Here is a 26,684-nt window from a genome sequence, read left to right on the forward strand (position 1 = left end):
TGACAAGTCAGTGAGCTCTGGATAACGCAAACAGAAAATGCACTACCCCACACGAGAGTGCTGAACTGCTACAAGAGCATTATGTTTCAGGATTAATATCACATCGAAATCAGCTCATCAAACCTCGCCTTTGCATCTCTCAACACATTGCTGCAACGGTGGCTGAATGTTCATTCCAGCGGTTACAGAAGACACATCAACGAAAATGCATTGTGACGCCGATTACTCAGGATGCACTGTAACCTTCACTGAAGTCTTGTCTGTTTCCGTAGTTACTGGAGAATCTTGAAGAAGTACTCAACCTAGAGGAATGAATTTAGTAGAGGAAAATATGGAACCCGCGATCACAGGACGCACACACATACACACATGCACGAACACACCCATACACACACACATACACACGCACACACATACGCGCGTGCGTGCGAGCACACACACACACACACACACACACACACACGCACACACACACACACACACACACACACACGCAAGAGCACACACAATGTCTAGCAATGCACCCCAGGGCACTTTGTACATTTCATTCCTTCGTCATCTTAGCTCTCTTTCTGAAGTATTCTAACAGTCACAACTGCTGCTTGGAGTGTGAGTCGGAGAGCAGCGAAAGAAGCAGTTGTACAAGAGCAACGGCAACATGGTCCTCAGATCCACGACCATGAGATTAAGACAAGCATGCTCTACCGAGTGTGCAACAGGAACAATTCCATTCTCGACGGGAAGGAGAGTTAAGACAGAATACCATAAGGGCCCGGTCCCACATGTAGTGGCGGATCCGCTGGTGCGACAAGGTTTTGCGGGAGTGGTGTCGCACCTCTCCTGCGACAAAATGCTCGCGTGGTCTCCCATGATCACGCGTGCACGGCAAACGAAGCGAGCGCGCCTCTCTGACTTCCAAAAAATTCAGTGCAGCTCTCCTGCAACTCAAGCATGCTTTCACTTGGAAGTACGCGTGCACGTACTGTATACTGATACTGAGTCTGTACAGTCAGTACAGTACTGTGTCTGTGGACAGAACTGTTTCGTCCTTTGTGGACACATCAACGCAGCACTGATGTACTGATGATGTAGATGCTAGGTGTTGGACAGATCGTTGTTTTTGTTCAGTTGAGTATCAAGCATTACCATTAGCTACATGTCGTGGGTTCGGTATTGTTGACTTTGAGTCTTTGTTCTGTATAATCTGAAAGAATGGATTTTCCGTTGGGTAGAGGTCGATTGGCGAGACGTTGTCACAAGGCTATGGAGAACGCAGCGACATTGTCGTTGCTGAATACTAGTACGAACTTGTTGAGCAGCACATCGACGATACCTGCTATAGATACTAGAATTGCTCTTGCCAGACCTACATCACAGTGGTCCCCCTGCGTGGTTTTACATGATGGCCATGCTTGGCTGCTCACGGGTCCGCGATTTGGTCTTTGGCCGACGTCGCAGCCGTCGGTTTCAGCATCAGCTTCTCGGCTATCCACCTATACCGCTCCGTATCTCTCTTCATCCCTTGGTCAAACGAGTCTCGACCTCAACATACATGACGTGTACAACTGCAGCCGTAGCTGCTCTGACTCAAGTCCAAATGTCCACTTCATGACCGAAAAATTAAATCGAACAACACAAATCGCTCACTATGGCCGAGTGTCGCAGGAGCGGAACTTCCGCAGGAGAGTATATGCTCCAAAATTTTTGGAGTAGCGGATTTAAACTTTCCGCCATGGCGGAAGTTCCGCTACTCGCAGTTTCCATGGTGATACACGCTGTTGCGACACCGCTGCAGCGGATCCGCAACTCTCAAGTGCATGTGGGACCGGGCCCTAAGAGAGATTGTGTGAGAAATGCAGATGCGACTTCCGCATATACAGGCACATCTGAACATTGCAGCATTCTCAGGGGTAGACCCACACCGCAGACAAAGGGTTTCTTTAGATAGGCAGACAAAATATCGAAAGGAGTTATGGGAATAGGACATATGTTCTGTTCCTAAACGTTCCTCACTGACATTCCCTATGAACTCCAAGATTAGCGTGAGAATGAGACCAGACCAGAATAGGACCAAAGCCGGAGTGAGACCAAAACCGGAATAAGACCAAAACCAGAATGAGACCAGACCAGAATAAGGTTGTATTTGTTCGGTCATTCCGGAATGAGCATGGAATGAGAGTAGCAAACAATTGTGCGTGCATGCACTCGGGAATCTGGCAAACGTTTTGCGAGACTCCGCAAACGGCGGTCGAATGTTTTGTTTTTGAGATCTACGAGTTGTTTTTTGCAGCTTTTCAAAGATAAGCTGGTAGCCTAAGAATGTTGTGGTTGCTATCTTGCTTCCGTACGTTTCTAGTTCTGCATGCCCCTACGACGATCATGGTGAAGGAGCGGCCAAACTCGGCATAGGCCTACGTGCTCCACTAGGGTACACGCCTGTACGCGACGTTTGGCCGCTACTTCATCATGACTATTCCGTATTCGACCTCGTATCAGTCAAAACGGCTCTAGCTCTTCACGGATTGGAAGCGCTTGTTTGACGAAGGTGCGGTTGTAAGAAGAAGTCGAGTGGCAGGTTCAGTGCCTGTGTGGGTGATTATGTGATATGCATTGGTGGGACTGCCTCCCTAACCGAGTGATTCTGGAGGCCCTGCTCGACGATGAGGAGAAGAGGTGCGAGGGCATCAATCCAGTTCGTGTCCTGGGCAAACGCTTTCTCAGGCAGCGAAGGGTAAAAAATGCCACAAACCAGTAGCGGTAACTATCCCGAGGTTACAGTACCAGCCTACACCCTGGACGATTTTCGGCAACATTCCGTATGTCGACAATCGCGTTTGAGGTTTTGTTGGCGGAGATATACAATAGTGACAGCCCCCAGTGGCCGCCACATATTTTCAATCCGCTCCGAATGAGCACTCATTCCACTTTTTTCTTTGGAATCGCCAGAATCGATTCTGCCCCCTTCATTCCGCGACCGGAATCGGAATTGCACGGAACAAACGCTGTCCGGTGCATCAAACAAACGCACCGCAACCAAAGCACAGCGGAATGACTTTGGAATGGTGTCGGAATGACACCAAACAAACGCAACCTAAGACCAGACCAGAATAAGAACAGACCGGAATTAGACCAGACCAGAATAAGACCAGACCGGAATAAGACCAGACCAGAATGAGACCAGACCGGAATTAGATCAGACCAGAATGAGACCAGACCGGAATGAGACCAGACCGGAATTAGACCAGACCAGAATAAGACCAGACCAGAATAAGACCAGACCAGAATAAGACCAGACCAGAATAAGACCAGACCGGAATACGACCAGACCAGAATAAGACCAGACCAGAATAAAACCAGACCAGAATGAGACTAGACCGGAATAAGACCAGACCGGAATGAGACCAGACCGGAATGAGACCAGACCGGAATGAGACCAGACCGGGATGAGACCAGACCGGATTGAGACCAGACTAGAATGAGACCAGACCGGGATGAGACCAGACCGGATTAACCCTTTAAGAGCCGCCTCATACTTGAATGCGTCGTAAACGACGCATTCAAATGGAAAACTTCAAAAGATCGTAACTCAGTCCAATCTCGCTCAAATCCAGTGATCGAAATATCTAGGGAGAAGAGAAAACTCTCACCTGTCAGGAAAAAATATCCGCGAAGCGCTGCGAGCAACAGTTCCTGAGATAAATCACTCGTCAATTGAGCCGCGATTGCGGCAATTTCAAAAGCGCGCAGTGCGACTTTAGTATTGAGAATTTTGAGACTTTTCGTCATGCTGGTTTACTCGAATTTGCACGGGTTTCACTGTTGACATTGTCAAGAGTACACAGCGAAAAAATTGGAACTCCACGATCGAGTAAACTGAAATATCTGGAGCGGGACGCAATTGGACGCATTTGGTGCATTTTTCGTACTGTCTCTGCGATCTAGCGCTGGATAAACAGTGTGCTGGCTATCATGATCGACCTCCTTGTCTTCCTCTCGCGGAGACCTTTCCAGGAAGCCCTAGATTGTGAGGATTGAGTGAGTAGAACTGAAGCTATGATCCAAGGAACATGAAAAAATGCAGAATTTTGAAATTTTCTTGTGGCTCTTAAAGGGTTAAGACCAGACCGGAATAAGACCAGACCAGAATAAGACCAGACCAGAATAAGACCAGACCGGAATACGACCAGACCAGAATAAGACCAGACCAGAATGAGACTAGACCGGAATAAGACCAGACCGGAATGAGACCAAACCGGAATGAGACCAGACCGGGATGAGACCAGACCGGATTGAGACCAGACCGGAATGAGGCCAGACCGGGATGAGACCAGACCAGATTGAGACCAGACCGGAATAAGACCAGACCAGAATAAGACCAGACCGGAATGAGACCAGACCGGAATAAGACCAGACCAGAATAAGACCAGACCGGAATGAGACCAGACCGGAATGAGACCAGACCGGAATGAGACCGGCCCGGAATAAGACCAGACCCCAATAAGACCAGACCGGAATGAGAACAGACCAGAATAAGACCACACCGGAATGAGACCGGACCGGAATGAGACCAGACAGGAATGAGACCAGACAGGAATGTGACCAGACCGGAATGAGACCAGACCGGAATGAGACCAGACCGGAATAAGACCAGACCAGAATAAGACCAGACCGGAATGAGATCAGACCAGAATGAGACCATACCGGAATGAGACCAGACCGGAATGAGATCAGGCCGGAATAAGACCAGACCGGAATGAGACCAGACCGGAATGAGACCAGACCGGAATGAGACCAGACCAGAATAAGATCAGACCGGAATGAGACCAGACCAGAATGAGATCAGACCGGAATGAGACCAGACCGGAATAAGACCAGACCAGAATAAGACCAGACCGGAATGAGATCAGACCAGAATAAGACCAGACCGGAATGAGACCAGACCGGAATGAGATCAGACCAGAATAAGACCAGACCGGAATGAGACCAGACCGGAATGAGACCAGACCGGAATGAGACCAGACCGGAATGAGACCAGACCGGAATGAGACCAGACCGGAATGAGATCAGACCAGCATAAGGCCAGACTAGGCTTTCCCCAAATCGGCCCGGTTATTGTTCGCCTATTTGTCTGTTCGCTCGGTTCAAAAACACATCAGATTCGGCTGAAAATCAGCCGATTGTTCGAAAATCGGCTACAAAATTGGAATATTTTGGAAAATCGGTCAGAAGAATTGTGGGCATACTGGCTACAAGAGTGGTGAGACACTGGGGAAAAGAAATTCTAGTTTTTTACTAGTAATGATCTTCCTAATGGCTAATGTTTGTTTGGGAGGAGTTCAAAGGACACGAGTCACACGACCTCAACGCACTAGTTTACAAGTACTGCCATAGAGAGCTCGAGCGGTCATGCTTGCAGCAATATCATTCGTTCGTAAACTCACTTTGCAACAACATTTGGAAGATTTTCGGCGATTCTCAAAGGAACCCTCCAAAATCGGCTAAAACCTTATACATTTTTCGGTAAGTCTTGTTTGTGGAGAATTTTGCGGCCGGCCGATTTGGGGAAAGCCTTGACCAGACCATACCAGCATGACACGAGACCGGCATGACACCATACCAGCATGACACCATACCAGCATGACACCATACCTGCAGGACACCATACCAACATGAGATAGAGCTCCACTCACCTCCTGCATACCGTCATCAGCTAGGTCAGTGCAGTGAACAGCATTCTTCAATTTGTTGTGTCCATATTTTGCACGCAACGTGCTGGGACGCAAGTGACGAGCTATCTCCTGTTGAACAACAGAACAGATGATAAACGTACACATACACATACACGTACACACGTGTACACGATTGTGCAATCACATACCACACGTACGCATGCACGCACGCACGCACACACACACACACACACACACAACCACACAGACACACACATATGTTATGTTTATAATTATTATTGTGAGCACAAACACACAATCAAGAATAAGAAGAGAAAGCAACTTTCGCCGTTTCTGGGATATGTACAGTAAGACTTCTAAAAAGTAGTAGCAGTTACCGCAATGGTGCAGTCGCAGAAGCCATAGCAGCTACAGCAGCAGCACTGAAGCATGTGCAGTGGGAGTAATAGCAGCTACAGCAGCAACACTGATGCTGGTAGAGTTGGAGAAATAGCCTTTCAAACTCAAAAGTATGACAGGCTACTGCATGGCTGGACTGATCAAGGACTATTTGAACTATGGCACGATCCCCTGGATGTAGTAGAGCAAATGATAGGAAATTGATGAGTCGAACCCTAGCCCAAACAACAACAGCATACCACCAGCTAGGGAGTAGTACATGGTTAGTGGCGAATGTTGATCTTACTGGATCTGCTGGTCCAACAAACTGTCTGAACTGCTCTACACAAGCATCGCCAGGTTGATGAGTTAATGCCATGGCAACGCATGCTCCTGAGCACAACTCAGATACCATCTCCTGCCGAGTGACACAATAGGAAAGCAGACAAACACACACCGACATACACACACACGCACACACACACACACACACACACACACACACACATGCATACACACACGCACAGACACACACAAAACACACATGCATACACTCGCACACAGACACGCACACAAAACACACATACATACACACGCGTGCGCGTGCGCGCAGACACACACAAACACATAATGTAGATCAACATTTCTCTCCCGATATGTAGAGGAGGACATGTCCAGGCGGCCACTCTGATAATGAGACCACCTGTCACAGGGGACCACTAAAACTAGGATCAAGGGACACCCTGGATAAGGAGACCACCTGTAACAGAGGACCACCATACCTAGGACCAAGGGATACCCTGGATAAGGAGACCACCTGTCACAGAGGACCACCATACCTACGACCAAGGGATACCCTGGATAATGAGACCACCTGTCACAGAGGACCACCATACCTAGGATCAAGGGATACCCTGGATAATGAGACCACCTGTCACAGAGGACCACCATACCTAGGATCAAGGGATACCCTGGATAAAGAGACCACCTGTCACAGAGGACCACCACAACTATGATCAAGGGACACCCTGATAAGGAGACCACCTGTCACAGGGGACCATGGCAACTATGATCAAGGAACACCCTGGATAAGGAGACCACGTGTAGACAGGGCCTAAATTTCGACGACCCATTGAGCAGTCAACATTATGCAGGAGTCACTGCAGGAAGAAATGGTCTGTAGTCTCCTTACATACTGATGCTCTATACATAGAGCCCATAAGCTGTTCTGCTGGCATACCAGCATGACATCATCGGTAAAACGTCTAAAGGCTGCCTTTGCCTCGACCAATATCAAAACTAAATTCCACATGTAATGGATTGGGATTTGGTGATGAACGGTGCGTCACAATCTCATCAAAGCAACAACAATCAACCCCGTCATGAGAAGTACTCAGGCTGGTAAACAATTGTCTTTGTCATTTCTTTTACCCTCTAGGCTCTAACTCACCGGATATTCGGCAACAACACCTCTGTAGACTTCCAAGAACTCCTCTGCTGTGCTCTTGTCCAAATGGTACTAGACACACAGAAAGTTACATACACACACACATGAACACACAAACGCACACATGCACACACACGCACGCACACACACACACACATGCACACACACACACACACACACACACACACATGCACACACACACACACACACACACACACACACACACACACACACACACACACACACACACAAACACACACACACACACACAAACACACACACACACGAATAGCGTAAGATACACGTAACTAGCAATAACAAGAATGAGAAGCCCCAAAGCACACACAAAGTAGACCATCTCCGCATTCCTAGTAAGCAAGACGACAGGACAGACAGAGACAGAGATACAGAAACAGAAAAGGACGAAGAGAAACATGCAGGGACAGATGGTGAGAGAGAAAGAGAGTGAGAGAGAGAGAGTATGTGTTTGTTTGTGTGTGTGTGTGTGTGTGTGTGTGTGTGTGTGTGTGTGTGTGTGTGTGTGTGTGTGTGTGTGTGTGTGTGTGTGTGTGTGTAAGAGAGAGGGAGAGGTGGACAGATATCTAAGCCCAAGAGGCCAAGAGAGGCAGAGACTACAAGTCAGCCAGACAAACAACCGGATAGGAGAAACAATTACAGATGATTACCATTTGCATGGCAGAGATGTCAAAACCAGCCTGCACAATATCACGAGCTACTCTCCCAAGCAGACCTGCACTCAACAATAATGTCAGACCACAACCAAACCATTATAAGCAAGTGTTTGTATTATCAGAGTATGTATTAACCATGGGTTTGTCTTATCAGAGTTTGTACTAAGCAAGGGTATGCATTATCAGAGTATGTACTAACCATGTGTTTGTCTTATCAGAGTTTGTACTAAGCAAGTGTATGTCCTAGCAGACTATGTACCAAACAGGTGTATGTACTAAGCAAGGGTATGTACTAAGCAAGGGTATGTACTAAGCAAGGGTATGTATTAGCAGAGTATGAACTAAGAAAGAGTACGTACTACGCAAATGTTTGTAGTAGTAGGGTATGTACTAGGCAAGTGTATGTAGTAGTAGAGTATGTACTAGGCAAGTGTATGTATTAGTAGAGTATGTACTAGGCAAGTGTATGTAGTAGTAGAGTATGTACTAGGCAAGTGTATGTATTAGTAGAGTATGTACTAGGCAAGTGTATGTATTAGTAGAGTATGTACTAGGCAAGTGTATGTAGTGGTAGAGTATGTACTAGGCAAGTGTATGTAGTAGTAGAGTATGTACTAGGCAAGTGTATGTAGTAGTAGAGTATGTACTAGGCAAGTGTATGTAGTAGTAGAGTATGTACTAGGCAAGTGTATGTAGTAGTAGGGTATGTACTAGGCAAGTGTATGTAGTAGTAGAGTATGTACTAGGTGAGTTCCACTGTGCTAGGGTGATAGATAAAACAAGTATTAGTTTGCCTGAAGTACTGCAGAATTGGATATTTGCAGTCTTTCTAACCTTGTGTCATTGTGTATGGCTTGACCAAACACAATGTGCAGTTGTCAAGCTCAGCCGGGACTTGAAGGCCACGACTGCTGTTGCTGCCTGCTCCAAAGAAAAACTCCGTCTCCTGCAGTCGAGGTGAAAACAGATAGCATTCCTAGGTACACAGTAAATAGAGAGGTTCTGCACTGTGTTTGTGGTAATGCTGCATCCTTGTAGTGTTGAGCACTCTAGGCAATCTGGGAACTCTCGCTATTGTGTATGCACACTCATGTACATACACACCTGATGTATGCACACTCATGTACATACACACATGATGTATGCATAGTGTTGTACGAAGTACCGCCAGGCCTCCGAGGACCTCCGTGGGGCGTTCACACCACTGGTTTGTTCCACGGATGGGGTGCTACATCGCGAATACGCCAGCTATCAGAAGCGACTTACTGGTCGCCTCGCCCTCAAGTGGGACAAGCCATTTTCAATCATCATGGCTTGGGTGCGAGTTCGCAGCCAATTTTCAGTGATCCATGCAGTCGACCTCCGGCTACGCGGGTCTAGAAGGCGCCTGACAGGCCTGTCGACGCAGGATGGTGCTGGGGTAGGTATCGGCCATTGAAAACTGAATTTCGTTTGTTTTACGTGGAATTTCTTGGAGTTTCCCAATGTATTGAACTTGAATAAAATTTAAAACTCAGGTATTGAGCCAATAATAAAAGTAGAAAGGAAAAGGACATATGGAAACTAGTTAAGAGTAACTCTCCACCACTGTAACTAGATATTATATACAGTCAGAAAGTGCAACAACTAGGCACAAAACTGACAGAGTACTGAGACATTCGACGTCCTGACACCTAGCTTCAACACATCTCCGTAGCGCTACGGAGATGTGTTGAAGCTAGGTGTCAGGACGTCGAATGTCTCAGTACTCTGTCAGTTTTGTGCCTAGTTGTTGCACTTTCTGACTGTATTATAGTATCTAGTTACAGTGGTGGAGAGTTACTCTTAAGTCGTTTGAATAAAATTCTATTTTACCTTTCATGGTATCTCAATTTTTTCACGTCTACATGACTTTATTTTGCCTATAAAAGAGGCCGTTACACCCGAAAAAAAGAAAGAAAGAAAAAATAGTGTTGTACATACACACATGATGTATGCATAGTGTTGTACATACACACATGATGTATGCATAGTGTTGTACATACACACATGATGTATGCATAGTGTTGTACATACACACATGATGTATGCATAGTGTTGTACATACAGCAGTACCGTAAAGACACGCATGTACAAACACGTAGAGTAAAACCTGTCAAGGCGACCACCTGTCCAAGAAGACCATTACATTACAACCAGGACCCAGGGATGCTATTTCCAGTCAAATGAAACTGGATAAGGAGACCACCTGGTTACAGAGACCACGTTTTCAAGGTCCCTTGAGCGGTCGTCTTAGAAAGGTTTCACTGTACATTGGTGTAGGCATCACAGTGATGTGCACATACTGAATGGCGTGTTTTCTACGTCCTGTGCAGAAATCATCATCACTCTATCTCAGTAAGAGTGGTGGGGGAACACTAAGGGAACACTAATTAACTTACTCTTTCAGCCGATGCCACTGAATCTGATCCATGACAGGCATTGCGTGTTTGATCTTCACAACAGGAAAAATTAATACAAACCTTGAGAATATTACATGGATACAAATGATCTGCATTATCTCGACACAAAAGGCAAGGTGGTTATAATATTGGTTTCCAAGCCGACCGACAGTACAGGCAAACCAGTGGCCAAGCGACAAAATCAGCTACGGCTTCTCCTTCTCTACGAAGCGAAAATTACAAACTCGGCGACAAGTAGTTTATTTTTCTGATACGATCATCAGTTCCAAGTGTGGAACCGATAATCGTAACAAGAAACGTTCTTGGAAACCTATAGTCTTTCTTTGCTTTCTCTGTCAGAATAATGAGTGCAGAATTATTTTGTTTCAAAACGCATGGATAGAAAATGTTGAACAGAATACGACACGGCCAGGCATATAGAAATAAAGAAGCAGAGAAATAGGAACAAAGAGAAAATTGAGTAGTGACTGAAAACAACTCACTGCAATAGAATACAGTATGCCGACTGATTTGAAAGTCAACTCCCAATGTTGGCACTTGCCCTTCGCTATGATCACTGCATAGTATTATGTGATCGACTTCAGTTCATTAATTACTACTTCAATGACTTGCAAAGGTTAACCAACCGTCAAAGAAAATGGTTAATCACAGTCTTTAAAACTAGCTTACCTGTGCCAAACCTTGCTCTGAGACTATCCGGAGCTTGAGACCTGGCATCAGCCGAGTTTGTTGGTCCTGGTCATGAACACCAACCACAGATAAATAACATACCACACATACACACACACACAAAGCTGGGCACGGTGAAAATCAAGCAAGATATGCCCAGAGTATGACTTTAGTAAGCACCTCCACCGATGTTGCTGGCAATACTCAAAGATTGGATATGAATTTCCCTGTTTTTTTGTTTTTTTTAATAGTAGACCTCACCAATAAGTGCTCTCCATCTGCTGACGGCATTGTCGGCTAGTAAGCTGAGCGCCAAGATTGGTCCTTCCGTCATGAACGATATCAGCGTTCTGCGCATGCGGGGTGACAACAGTAACACCATCATTACAACAAACACCGTAACCAGCAGCAAAAGAACCAGCTGCAGCAGCTGCAGCAGCAGCAACAGCAACAGCAGTAGCTGCAGCAACAGCAACAGCAGTAGCTGCAACATCAACAGCAACAGCAGAAGAACCATCAACAGCAACAGCAGCAGCAGAAGAACCAGCAACAGCAACAGCAGTGGCTGCAGCAGCAGCAGCAGCAACAGCAGCAGCATCAACAGCAGCAGCAGAAGCAGCAGTAACGGCAGGGCAGGAAAACCACAACAGGATTTTAATGCCTAGGGCAACAACAGAACATTGCAAGAACAGGAAGAGTAGAAAGTTTCAATTCTACTTCACGAAAAATTCACACATCAGCATTGGGATTTGTGATATATTTCCTTCCTTCTCTTCCTGGACAAGTGTCGCAAAAACACTCATATGGCTATATAGCCAATTGAGAACACAAATTATGCAGTTTTGAAAATGCAGTAGGGAAGAGGTTGTCATAGCCTTTTCTGGATTGCCGAAGATTTGAGAACCCCTCTTAACCCCTTTAATATCCTAACTCTTAGTATAAATAGTCCAAATAGGAATGAGTAAGACATGTGAGAAACGAACTCTGGACTTTGTAATGCCTTCCTGTATTCACATACAAACTGTTACATACCAATACTAGTACACAGTGTCGACTACAGAGCCGGGTCAGCCTGGTCAGCGGCCCGGTTGGGGGTACTTGCACCCGGTTGGGGGTACTTTGACCCGGTTGGAGGGTACTTTGACCCGGTTGGACCCGGTTGGTGGTATTTGGACCCGGTTGGGGGTACTTGGACCCGTTTAAAAAAAGAGCACTAACCAGGTCACTAGCTGGAAATAGTATACATGTACATACTGGTATGTTACATACACGTATACATCGGAGGTCCTAAAATATTTACTGCTCCCTGATGCACATGCAGTAAGCTTACCGCACTTGAACGTACCCAGCTCTGACCCGGTTGGACAAGTTGTGGCAGGTCCACGTGCACCCAAGTGGTTTGAAATCCTAGAGTAGGCACTGAGACACCTAGTGTCGATAAGATCATCACACGCTGAAGGTTGTTCAGCAATAAGCAACACATGGGCGTTTCACTGATAACCTAGAACACAGGATTTCCCTGATCACATTCTTCCCAGTATCATCATAACACCAACACCTGCCAATGCCAGTGGCGGATCCAGGATCCGAAACAAGGGGGGCACACTACAGGCTCAATGGGACAAGTTTACTTTTACAATGACTTTTGTGATACTCGAACATGTAAATGTATGGGCACTATTGGTATAATATAACAATCAGCAATTGTACCAACCAAACGGAAAAGACCTGTTTTATGATGTTGCGATCCGCTCCGTGGGGGGACTGGACTCTACGACATTTACAACATCCTCACGAGCGGCACATCCATTAGCAGCTGTCCTAGCTTCCTTCGCAGGTGGCAGCGAATCAAACAAGGTAAGTTGCTTCCTTCTCTTCATTTTCGAACTGCTGTAAAACAACAACGAGGTTCTGGAACGCCAAGGCAAGTGAAGTTTGCAAGGCAAGGGCAGGAAAATCTACGCATTGCCATGCGAAGTTTTGGACTGTGTACTTGCACTTGTACCGTCTTTGTTTTCGTACTACGAGTACAGTGCAGTACTAGACCAAAACCGTAGTTCTGGTGCGCACGGATCGCGGTTCGCGGAATACAGATCGACGCGACGAGAGTTGACAGTTCACATGTTCAGTACACGCGTACCGCGTATCGATCTACGGACCCGGTGAACCAGTGCATGAATGTGTACAGTGCATGCAGTACAGCGACTGGGCCTTGTCATCTACACAGGAAGTGCGCGCGAGCTCGGTTTCGATCGAGATCAGTAAAAAAAAAAGTCGGTCGGCGCTTCTGAAGGGGGGGGGGGGGGGGAAAGTCGGTCGGCGCTTCTGAAGGGGGGGGGGGCACGTGCCCCCTTCGCCCCCTCTAAATCCGCCACTGTATGCCCCCCCCCCCCACCCCAAGTGTTTGTACAAAAGCCACGTCCCTTGCTGGTCTACAATGACCATCTGAATGGACGCTACCAGGGGAGTACTAACCTGAAAAATGGTTTAGCACTATGCTCGCGATAAAACTCTTCAGCCGCAGACCTGGACACAACAACGAAAAACAAAAAAATCATTCATGGACACCGACATTCGCATACAAACACACACACACAAACACACACACACACACACACACACACATAAACCATACACACTGTGTTTTTTAGTACATGCAATAATTGATTAATCCCACAACACCTGTGTACACCTACACCCTTCTGTAACTTCAACATGGATTGCAGATACACATTAGATGGATAGGGAGGGGGGGGGAGAGAGTTGGATTGCACATACACATTAGATGGATAGGGAGGGGGGGGGGGGGAGAAAGAGAGTTGGATTGCACATACACATTAGATGGATAGGGAGGGGGGGGGGGGAGAAAGAGAGTTGGATTGCACATACACATTAGATGGATAGGGAGGGGGGGGGGGGAGAAAGAGAGTTGGATTGCACATACACATTAGATGGATAGGGGGGGGGGGGGGAGAAAGAGAGTTGGGATGGGGGGGGGGGGGACCAGGAATAGTAGGGTGCCCATAAATGTTCCGGGCATACGACAGAGCTAGAAAACCAATGATAGTCCCGAATTCACGGTCATCCCACAACCAACGTGGAAATCCGGTCTAACATCTAGTGGCCCCAGGGCGATGGCCATGCAGCCGTGGATAAGCGGTACACACATACATTTCTGCGCTGCAGCGCGGTGTTCGCATCGGATCAAAATGTGCACTGCATGCACGCAGCGTTCTGTACGCGCTGAGGGCGCCGGCCCCAGTCAATCGACTGCATTTCCATGTCCGCTACAGTAGGAGAAAACATTGGTGACTGCAAAGCTAAACGCATGTTGCTATCCACCGCCGGCTGCCCTTTACAGCTGCTGTTGAGCTAGGACAGATTGATAAACTCTGGCATGTTGCATCGCCGGACTGAATCACCTTAGGGGGCAGCAGGTCAAGGCCGGGAGTGATATAAAAAGTGGCATAGACCATGGTTTATGCCGATTTTTCGGGTTCTATTATGTGTGACCCCCCCCCCCCCCACACCGCTGCTATGACTCACTGGTGCACACAGTAATTTTATTGGAAAGGTTGGGTTTTGCCTTTTCTCCTGATACTCAATTCCAGTTACTATGTACAATAACCTAGAGACTGGCAATGTCCAAATACGTTCATCTCCGACCTGCAGAGAGTGCTCAATAGAGAGGTTAAGATTCACGCTATTTCTGACCTGAAGCGCAATTTCACGTCAAATTGCGGGTAACACTCCAAATTTCGACGTGAGGTGCCGGTCACGTTGTTTTTCGACGCGCGAGCCAAATAACGCGGGCTGAACTTTCGCGTCACATCAGAAATAACGCTCACCTTAACCTCTCCAATGTCTGAGACAGAGCTTAGTACCTAGCAGACTCAGCAGAGGACGTTCAGGTTGGTTGTAACTCTGAGTTTCATGCCGCCGCTAGGCAATCATCAGAAAACGGGTAACAACATGGAAGTCCTCTGCTGAGTGTGCTATGCACTGGGAAGGTTCTGTACTTACTTGCTCAACACCACTGTCTTCATATCACAGATCTGAAATCCTTCAGTGCAGAGAATCTCAAGCAGGAGAGCTGCAGGCAGAAACACACCACAGAAATTCACATTTCACATGAGAACAAGTGAGACTGATTTTCCGCATGCGTAGAAACACCACCGCCCTGCAAGGATCAAATCGCACAAAACTAAGTCCAGAATCCAGTTGTAGAGGTTAACACTTGTTAGCACTAGGGCAGCATGTTTTCAGCTGAAAACAATTACGTAGGAAACTCGAAGACAAGGAGCACTAGGGCAGCATGTTTTCAGCTGAAAACAATTCCGTAGGAAACTCGAAGACAAGGAGCACTAGGGCAGCATGTTTTCAGCTGAAAACAATTACGTAGGAAACTCGAAGACAAGGAAGGCTTTTTTCTGGAAATATTTAGATCAATTTTCCTGCACAGATTCGCTCTGCTGAGATAGAAATTAAAACATTAAAAAAAGTCAGCACTTTGCCCATGAAATCATTTCTACACAAGTCTCAACGGAACAAGATGGGGTCAACTGGAAGCCTCGGTTGGCTCAGATCACTTGAATCACTTCAATCACACAGTGAACACGCCTCTGAGAAAGCTTAGACCGGTCAGAAAGCTTGGATGGCTTAGATCATAGAGCGTTCAGGTCAAACATCACACAGGCTGCCACACAGGCTGCCACACAGGCTGCCACACAGGCTGCCACACAGGCTGCCACACAGGCTGCCATACAGGCTGCCACACAGGCTGCCACACAGGCTGCCACACAGGCTGCCACACAGGCTGCCACACAGGCTGCTGCCACCCAGAAAGCTTGTACACCTTACATGTATATCTCACGTTCAGAAAGGCCACACGGAGAAAGCTTGTACAACACAGGTCACACACACACACACACACACACACACACACACGCACTCCCCCCCCCCCCCCTCCACACACACACATCACTAACGTCACTCAGAAAGCTGCGAGCGAGCGGTCGGATCAGGATGATCCCCACATTAAAAAAAATGACAACGGAAATTCACGGTTCGCGTGAGACTCAGCTAGAGGCCGAGTTTTCTGCATCCGCAGGAATGCCACCACCCTTCAAGGATCAAGGCTCATATGCAGCTCCTACAGCGGTGAGATTACTTGTTAATAACTATACACCACATTACACACACACAATTACAGTCAATCTCAGCAACGACCTCGTGTATAACTCTATGACGCAATCTTTGGAGTCTAGTGACGCAAGGAATACTTGTAGTATTCCAACATTCTAGAATACCGAGACCGGGAATAGTATTCGAATGCAGCTAGAAACATTTGAATATTGGGAGGAGGGGGGGGGGGGAGGGGGGGGGGGAGTAGCCTCGTCAGGCGAAATTACTGGTCAGTCGGCGACACGCATTTTTCACAAAAATTTGCGTTTCACTTGCTGGGAGAGTATGCGTGTACTCGAGTCTCATCCTGGGCACGTTTTTTCTTTCTTTTTTTCCAGCTCCACAATAGCTGTATTTTTCATTGCAACGCCGTCCTCGATTGTTGTGTTCGTTGTTCAAACGAAGTGGACATTCAATCATGAAGGCAGAGGACATAGGAGCCTGATTGGGGTTTCTCGTGGCATAGGACGGCCACACAGAGACACGTTGGGATTTTCTGAACATAAAATACCGTACGCACGATGCTGAGATCAATTTGTGCGATATCAAATTGTTTGTGATCTACCACATCGAGCAGAACGGGATCCAAACACAAGCTTACCGACGGTTAGGCTGCCGACCTGACTGGACAAATGATCCCTGGCTTCACCAGACGCCAGAAGTCGGACACCATGTCCTTTGCCGCGACGTCCATCTAAAAAAGAACTCCATCTTCGTCGTGAAAAGGCTTGAAATACTCAATATTCAACCGACCCTTTCTCAGATCGAATCATTTTTTGTTGTAGCAGTTGCAGGGCAGATCCCCGCCACTACTTCAACAGAAGATGGCTCCAAAGCATGCCTGGAACAAGCCATATCGAGGTTGCAAGCCACCCCTCTCAGCACTTTTTTTGAAGAAATTCGAAATTTCAATGGTGGAAGATAATTCAAGATATACTATGAAGAGAATTTCAAATAGTATGTTTCGCGGAGAGATCGCTAAACCTACATCATTCAAACTTTATAGGATGGTTCAGACGTACCTGCTAGGCATGGAACCACAGAAGATGATATCATAGCTGACACACAGAGTCACACACACAGCAGATTCGTGTGCACAGATACTAAATAAGTGGACGTCGTCATCTTCTTCCCGCTGATCTCAAATGTACTATGACGTGCTATTTTGCCTGACGCCTAGGGTAGTCTCCTAGTCTAGACCGTTTTATAATTTCATGTTCAGTTGAATCACAGTTATACACTGGCATGCTGTGCTCCGTAAAATTATATCTAGTCTGGTCGTTCTTCCGCGGTCCGTTCTTCGGCGCTCCATTCTTCAGCGCTCCATTCTTCAGCGTTCAATTCTTCAGTGCTCCATTCTTCGGTGCTTCGTTCTTCGGCGCTCCATTCTTCAGCGTTCCATTCTTCGGCGCTCCATTTTCAGCGCTCCATTCTTCAGTGGCCGAAAGTACTGTAGGGGTGAAGCACCCTACAGCTTCAGAACTCAAAGGGAAGTGGTGAGCACACATGCTCTTTCCCTGGGGATACCCCGTGCACTGTTTGTATGGTAGCTGGGGAAACCCCCATGCACTGGTTGTACGGTCCCTGGGGAAACCCCGGTGCACTGTTTGAACGGTGCATGTGCTGTTTGACCGACGGACCGAACTCACTCAACCATCCCACCTACAGAATACAACCATTATGGGAGGTGATGGTGGTAACTGAGTGGGTGTTCGGGTAGGTTAGACAACACGTTGCTTACGCATTTTTTCCATTATGTCCGGCTTGAATATCGCCAGAGTCCTGCAAGAGAATTCAAGCAGGGAATACAACAAAACACAATCAGTTTATTCAGTATCATTCCAGATTTCATTCAATTCTCCTCTGATGGGATGGGACCGACCGGGTGAGAAAACAGATATTTTGGAGAAGACATGCTCACAACTAGAGTACTGTCATACTGGTTGAAGTATGGCTGACTGCTCCCTTCCGGGACGGAGGATTTCAAATATATAAATCAGAAAGAACCAGGAGGAGAAGGAGGAAAATGAAAGGGAGAAGGACGTAGGTATTAGTTGCCACACATCCCAGAGGAGAAAATTCCGTGAAGAAATTGGTGTCGATGAGACATACACAGTGTAGCATATGCTGGCTATGGCTGATATACTTCAGTACAAAGGCACATGTTTGCTTGTGCACACTGGTGATAGAAGAGAGGTCCACGGCAAGCTGGACAAGCTAGTGTGGATATAATGATTTACAACCAAAGAGACGGGGATGGCAGTTGTGATAATTTGGTGTGGTGATGCTTTGTATTATCAAGGGTAAGCAGCAGCATTTGGCCCTGTGCATATTGGTCAGCACACCACCACACCAGAACTACGCTCTCTAGCCGACTTCGATACGTTGCCACAGCACACCATCCGACCAGAAGTACGCTCTCTAGCCGACCTCGACACATTGCCACAGCACACCACACCAGAACTGCACTCTCTAGCCGACCTCGACACGTTGCCACAGCACACCACCACACCAGAACTGCGCTCTCTAGCCGACCCCGACAGATTGCCACAGCACACCAACACACCAGAACTGCACTCTCCACCCGACCTCGACACAACTTTGCCACAGCACACCACCACACCAGAACTGCGCTCTCTAGCCGACCTCGACACGTTGCCACAGCACACCACCACACCAGAACTACGCTTTCTAGCCGACCTCGACACATTGCCACAGCACACCACCACACCAGAACTGCGCTCTCTAGCCGACCTCGACACGTTGCCACAGCACACCATCACACCAGAACTGCGCTCTCTAGCCGACCTCGACACGTTGCCACAGCACACCACCACAACAGAACTACGCTCTCTAGCCGACTTCGACACGACATTGCCACAGCACACCACCACTGCACAACTGCGCTCTCTAGCCAACCTCACCACATTGCCACAGCACACCATCACACCAGAACTGCGCTCTCTAGCCGACCTCGACACGTTGCCACAGCACACCACCACACCAGAACTACGCTCTCTAGCCGACCTCGACACATTGCCACAGCACACCACCACACCAGAACTGCGCTCTCTAGCCGACCTCGACACGTTGCCACAGCACACCACCACTGCAGAACTGCGCTCTCTAGCCGGCCTCGACACATTGCCACAGCACACCACCACACCAGAACTATGCTCTCTAGCCGACCTCGACACATTGCCACAGCACTCCACCACACCAGAACTGCGCTCTCTAGCCGACCTCGACTAATTGCCACAGCACACCACCACACCAGAACTGCGCTCTCTAGCCGACCTCGACACATTGCCACAGCACACCACCACACCAGAACATCGCTCTCTAGCGGACCTCGACACATTGCCACAGCACACCACCACTGCAGAACTGCGCTCTCTAGCCGACCTCGACACATTGCCACAGCACACCAGCACACCAGAACTATGCTCTCTAGCCGACCTCGACACATTGCCACAGCACACCAGCACACCAGAACTGCGCTCTCTAGCCGACCTCGACACATTGCCACAGCACACCAACACACCAGGAATACGCTCTCTAGCCGACCTCGACACGTTGCTACACCACACCACCACTGCAGAGCTGCGCTCTCTAGCCGACCTCGACACATTGCCACAGCACACCACCACACCAGAACTATGCTCTCTAGCCGACCTCGACACATTGCCACAGCACACCACCATACCAGAACTGCGCTCTCTAGCCGACCTTGACACATTGCCACAGCACACCACCACTGCAGAACTGCGCTCTCTAGCCGACCTCGACACATTGCCACAGCACACCACCACACCAGAACTGTGCTCTCTAGCCGACCTCGACACATTGCCACAGCACACCACCACACCAGAACTACGCTCTCTAGCCGACCTCGACACGTTGCCACAGCACACCACTACACCAGAACTACGCTCTCTAGCCGACCTCGACACAACGTTGCCACAGCACACCACGACACCAGAACTGCACTCTCTAGCCGACCTCGACACGTTGCCACAGCACATCACTACACCAGAACTGCGCTCTCTAGCCGACCTCGCCACAACGTTGCCACAGCACACCACTACACCAGAACTGCGCTCTCTAGCCGACCTCGACACACCATTGCCACAGCACACCACCACACCAGAACTGCGCTCCCTAGCCTACCTCGACACGTTGCCACAGCACACCACCACTGCAGAACTGCGCTCTCTAGCCGACCTCGACACATTGCCACAGCACACCACCACACCAGAACTACGCTCTCTAGCCGACCTCAAAACATTGCCACAGCACACCACCACACCAGAACTACCCTCTCTAGCCGACCTCGACACAACGTTGCCACAGCACACCACTACACCAAAACTACGCTCTCTAGCCGACCTCGACACGACATTGCCACAGCACACCACCAGCAAAGCGACACAACCTTTGGTACTCTGTTCCTTCATACACACAATGCTGTTTCGAGTATAAAACTATTTTCACTGACTGTAGATAATGTAGAATGGATAAGATAGTGAAAATCACCGTTTTGTACCGAAGCGGTAAGCACAATGCGCACGCCTGAGGCACATAGAATAGGGGTGTGTTTGGTTGGTACAATCTAGAACAGGATGGAACAGCTGGTGCACATAGAGCACCTTCATGCCAACCAAACGGTACTCCAGAAACAGAGCACATTTTGTTGTGAAAAATATGCCAAACTTGGTGCATTCTTCAAAAAGTGTATGGGTCACCATGGTCACTTTGTACGGTACGACGAGCCCAACCCAAGCGCGCATGCACGTGATCATTCGGGACCAAAATCGATATTCTTGTCAGGTTTCACTGTGAAAAAGTGAAACTACTCGGTCTGCTCCGGCCTCGAGGCCGGAGCAAGCAGAACATGTTCTGGCCGACCCAGAACAGGTGCAGTCCCAACCAAATGCGCTATTCTGGTGAATCCTGTTCTAGGTCGTACCAACCGAACGCGCCCCAAGGCTAAGCAAAATGACCAAATGCAAAACAGTGTTAAAAACTAAACTGGGGACAATGTACAGACGTGATGATATGAGTTGATAGTGCTAATAGTCAGGTGTGAATTTCATACACACCACTACACATAGCAAGTAGCAACTTGAGAGGCCCCCGAGGCATGCACTGCGTCCACTCCGGCACCACACCGCACCTCACCATCGTCTCATCACATCCTGTGACAGGCATTCTTCAGTTTCCATGACACTGCCGTAGCTTATCAATAAAGTAGCAGTGTTGAAAACACACACGCTCACAGAATATCGCTCGACGGGCCATGGGCTCGTCTATCGAAAATTTACACCCGGCTGTTAGCACCATCAACTCATATTATCACGTCTGTACATTATCCGCTTTGTTTTCAGTGTTCGCATTTGGTCATTTTGCTTGGCCCTATTCTTCCTGAGGCGTGCAATTATGCTTACCCCTTTGGTACTGACAAGGGTATTTTTCACTATCTTAGCCATTCTGCAATATCTACGGTCACTGACGAGAGTTTGATACAGAAAATAGCCGCAGGGTGTAGCCAGTGTGCTGACAGTGCTCAACACGGCGGAGGCAGAGCGTAATACAGACTTGTTGTTCTGTTCTGTACTGAAAATAGCAGTACCAAGGAACCGGGTACCAATGCCATGGATGTGTCACTTGCTGATGGTAAGCTGTGGCAATGTGTCGAGGTCGGCTGCAGAGCGCAGTTGTGGTGTGGTGGTTGACAAAAGATATGCTTCGTCTTACTTTTAAAAAAATATTTAAAAAATAAAATAATTTCGACGGGTTCGCGTACCAGGCAGGTCAAGAACAAGGAGTCCTACAACTCCCTGGTCAAGAACCACCTTTCCGCTTCCGTGGGACGCCACCACCCCATGATCAGGCTCCTTTGGCCTATGGTTGGTGGATCTGATCTATCCTTCCCCACCGTTTAGGAGCTGCATCTTACTTTAAAATACCAATAAATGGGATAAATTCTACCGTCATTACCACAAATCAACGCACTCAACATCGATTTTGGAAAACCTTCATGACTTCGTTGATGAGTGGTGACCACGGCAGAATTCATCCCATTTGTATTGCTGCTCTGAAGTTATTGCATCAACATCGTTTATTCGTCTTACTTTTCTTTCGCCATGGAGAGTTTAGTCTTGGTGAAAGTGTCAGAGTACTCTACAAACTTCAGCTAGGTACCGCGGTTGACAGCCATCGGCAAGGATCCCATGGAAGAAAACACACACAAACACACATCAAAGGAGACGCATACACACACACACACATACACACACACACACACACACACACACACACCAAAGGAGACGCATACCCCCACACGCATGCACACACACGCACACAACAAAGGAGACAAATACACGCACACGCATACACGCATACACGCATACACCAACACCCACACACACACACACCCCCACACACACCCACCCACCCACCCCCCCCCACACACACACACACACACACACACACACACACACACACACACACACACACACACACACACACACACACACACACAAACACACACATACACACACACACACATATTCACCCAACCACACAGACAATGAAGAGGACACACAGATAGATAGACAGACAATAAGTTATGTCCACAAAACCAACACAAATTGAAATTCCCTGTGCTAGAAACGAGATGACAACAGCACTGTGCTCCCTACTGTATAAAATACAAAATTTCATTTAGAAAATCTTTACTTACATCACTCCATCAGCAGGTTCGTTACGTATTGAATTTCGTTTTTGGTCGAGGTTTGTCACCCCGAACGTACAGAATTTGTTTAGTACACAAAGGCACACAATGAAAACCATGGCAAATTTATTCCGTTGTGACTCAGAGTTTCATGGCTGAACCAATCATCAGACAACGTCTTTGTGTACGCCGCTCTGCCTGAATCAGGCATTGAGCACTCTTGCAGAACCAAAGCATATTGCCTCTGTGAATTTGTTTAGTAGAAACTTTAGTTATTTTGTGCCCCTGATGAACATATCGAAAGTTAATTCCAAACAAAAATTTGTACTTATACTGTATACATGACCACTGACTGTACTCTGTATACATGACCACTGACTGTACTCTGTATACATGACCACTGACTGTACAGTACGTACCTGTCGACCATGTAGATTAACTGATGAACCAATGTAGCACTGATCCAGCCTGATAGACTCCTCCTTGGTACGTTTCAGGAATATGCGCTTGTTTTTCACATCTATCTACAATTTTTGCACATGGCGATAGGCAGAAACACACAACAGCAGACAGAAAGCCAGACAGCCAGACAGACAGAGCGAGAGATAGGCAGAAAAACAGACAGACAGAGAGATAGGCAGAAAGACAGGCAGGCAGGCAGGTAGATAGACAAAAAACGGCTCAAATGCACACACACACACACATACCATAATGTATACGCCCGTCGCAAGAGAAGCCTGCAAATCTGCAAATCCACTGGATGTGCACCCACAGATTTTCCCTTATAGCAACGATAGCGAACAAGATCTGAATGAGAAAGATCAAGACTTGTGCCAGATAACTGTCTAATCCACACAACTGGCGAAGCCATGTGAATCGACCACCAGTGCACACCTGGTCTACACCACACGGAGTACATCGGCATAAAACGGCCAAGACAGTCAGTTGCCTATGCACACCCTACACTTGCTGGGGTAACCAGTATAGACAGCACGCTGCTTTGATTGAAGCAGACACTAAATGCACTGGTACCTTGAAGTGAAGTTGGAGAACACACATACACACACACACACACACAGAGACACACACACACACATACACACACATACACACATATACACACACACACATACACACACATACAGAGAAACACAAAGGCAGAAACCAGGATATGATGCGATCCGGAGTTTCATGCTTTGTAGGCAACCGTCTTACAGCAAACCGAATCAAACTAATATTGTCCCGGACGAAAATATAATTATAATGAATGCTGTATATGGGATACATAACACGGGGGATGAGAGTGGTGATGGGTATTACTAAGGCTGTGTTCTGTGTGTAAGGGTGGGGGGATGAGAGTGGTGATGGGTATTACTAAGGCTGTGTTCTGTGTGTAAGGGTGGGGGGATGAGAGTGGTGATGGGTATTACTAAGGCTGTGTTCTGTGTGTAAGGGTGGGGGGATGAGAGTGGTGATGGGTATTACTAAGGCTGTGTTCTGTGTGTAAGGGTGGGGGGATGACAGTGGTGATGGGTATTACTAAGACTGTGTTCTGTGTGTAAGGGTGGGGGGATGAGAGTGGTGATGGGTATGACTAAGGCTGTGTTCTGTGTGTAAGGGTGGGGAGATGAGAGTGGTGATGGGTATTACTAAGGCTGTGTTCTGTGTGTAAGGGTGGGGGGATGAGAGTGGTGATGGGTATGACTAAGGCTGTGTTCTGTGTGTAAGGGTGGGGGGATGAGAGTGGTGATGGGTATGACTAAGGCTGTGTTCTGTGTGTAAGGGTGGGGAGATGAGAGTGGTGATGGGTATTACTAAGGCTGTGTTCTGTGTGTAAGGGTGGGGGGATGAGAGTGGTGATGGGTATTACTAAGGCTGTGTTCTGTGTGTAAGGGTGGGGGGATGACAGTGGTGATGGGTATTACTAAGGCTGTGTTCTGTGTGTAAGGGTGGGGGGATGAGAGTGGTGATGGGTATTACTAAGGCTGTGTTCTGTGTGTAAGGGTGGGGGGATGAGAGTGGTAATGGGTATTACTAAGGCTGTGTTCTGTGTGTAAGGGTGGGGGGATGAGAGTGGTGATGGGTATTACTAAGGCTGTGTTCTGTGTGTAAGGGTGGGGGGATGACAGTGGTGATGGGTATTACTAAGGCTGTGTTCTGTGTGTAAGGGTGGGGGGATGAGAGTGGTGATGGGTATTACTAAGGCTGTGTTCTGTGTGTAAGGGTGGGGGGATGAGAGTGGTAATGGGTATTACTAAGGCTGTGTTCTGTGTGTAAGGGTGGGGGGATGAGAGTGGTGATGGGTATTACTAAGGCTGTGGTCTGTGTGTAACGGGCAAACGACCTGTACGTTACTAGTTATGGTCCATTCTCTCTTGACATATTTATTACTAGTGGCTCGACACCCAGGTTTTTGTTGTGTGCATGTGTTTGTGTTGATGTGTTTTGTGTGTGTGTGTGTGTGTGTGTGTGTGTGCAAGCGCGCGCGGGCGGGCGTGTACTCGGGGGAGTGTATGTCATGCGCGGGTTGGTGTTAGATCCATGCTCACTTGTATGGATATAGTACATTCTGAGCATGTCTGGGTTCGAGAAAACATGATGCCCTTCAATGGTATGCTCAAGAACATCACCATGCTATTACAACATGGGACAAGACAGCATGCATTTGTATAACCAAGAGTCACAGAGTACCGAGGTTATGTACACTGGGTTGTACCACCAATATTACAACATGGGACAAGACAGCATGCATTTGTATAACCAAGGGTCACAGAGTACCGAGGTTATGTACATGTACACTCGATTGTGCCACCAAGTGAGCAACTCACCATTTCCACGCTGTTATCTTTAGGATAGAAGAGGAAGTTGTAGCGTCGCACTATGCCCGCTAGCGAATCATACCACTCCACGAGGAAAGCGTAGCGTTCACCTTCCATATTACCCGGTGAACTGCTGACGACTGGAACAAAGCGCCGGCAAGAATGTCCAATGGTCTGGTGGCGAGTGGAACTACTCACGATACACACAGCTAAGTTCCAAGCTGCCACACTCTAACCTGGCCTGAGCGCAAGGATTGCCACACTCTAACCTGGCCTGAGCGCAAGGACTGCCACACTGGAACCTGGCCTGAGCGCAAGGATTGCCACACTGGAACCTGGCCTGAGCGCAAGGATTGCCACACTGGTACCTGGCCTGAGCGCAAGGATTGCCACACTGGAACCTGGCCTGAGCGCAAGGATTGCCACACTGGAACCTGGCCTGAGCGATATGAACACCATGTACCACTGAGTGTTCTATAGAAACTCTGAATATTCCCGGAGCAAATGTCTCAATGATTAGGACACCGAGGCCACTGTTACGAGTGTTCTATAGAAACTCTGAATATTCCCGGAGCAAATGTCTCAATGATTAGGACACCGAGGCCACTATTACTTGTTCTCTTCACCG

At 47.8% G+C, this 26,684-nt stretch overlaps 1 protein-coding gene across 1 annotated transcript; it reads right to left on the reverse strand.

Annotated features, from left to right (window-relative positions):
- LOC135811234 (nucleoside diphosphate kinase homolog 7-like) lies at nucleotides 1-26,285 on the reverse strand. Its single transcript, XM_065324433.1, has 15 exons — nucleotides 26,066-26,285; nucleotides 23,657-23,761; nucleotides 22,636-22,697; nucleotides 18,243-18,283; nucleotides 15,341-15,410; nucleotides 13,793-13,843; nucleotides 11,579-11,667; nucleotides 11,318-11,383; nucleotides 10,628-10,680; nucleotides 9,042-9,153; nucleotides 8,202-8,266; nucleotides 7,519-7,587; nucleotides 6,376-6,486; nucleotides 5,691-5,798; nucleotides 1-302 (listed from the first exon to the last, which is right to left on the reverse strand). Exons 1-15 carry the CDS (start codon nucleotides 26,171-26,173, stop codon nucleotides 273-275), a joined length of 1,140 nt encoding a protein of 379 aa, XP_065180505.1. The 5' UTR covers nucleotides 26,174-26,285; the 3' UTR covers nucleotides 1-272.
- Between the last annotated feature and the right edge of the window lie 399 nt (nucleotides 26,286-26,684).

Source organism: Sycon ciliatum, chromosome 3, assembly GCF_964019385.1.
Source record: "Sycon ciliatum chromosome 3, ocSycCili1.1, whole genome shotgun sequence".
Classification (NCBI taxonomy): Eukaryota; Metazoa; Porifera; class Calcarea; order Leucosolenida; family Sycettidae; genus Sycon; species Sycon ciliatum.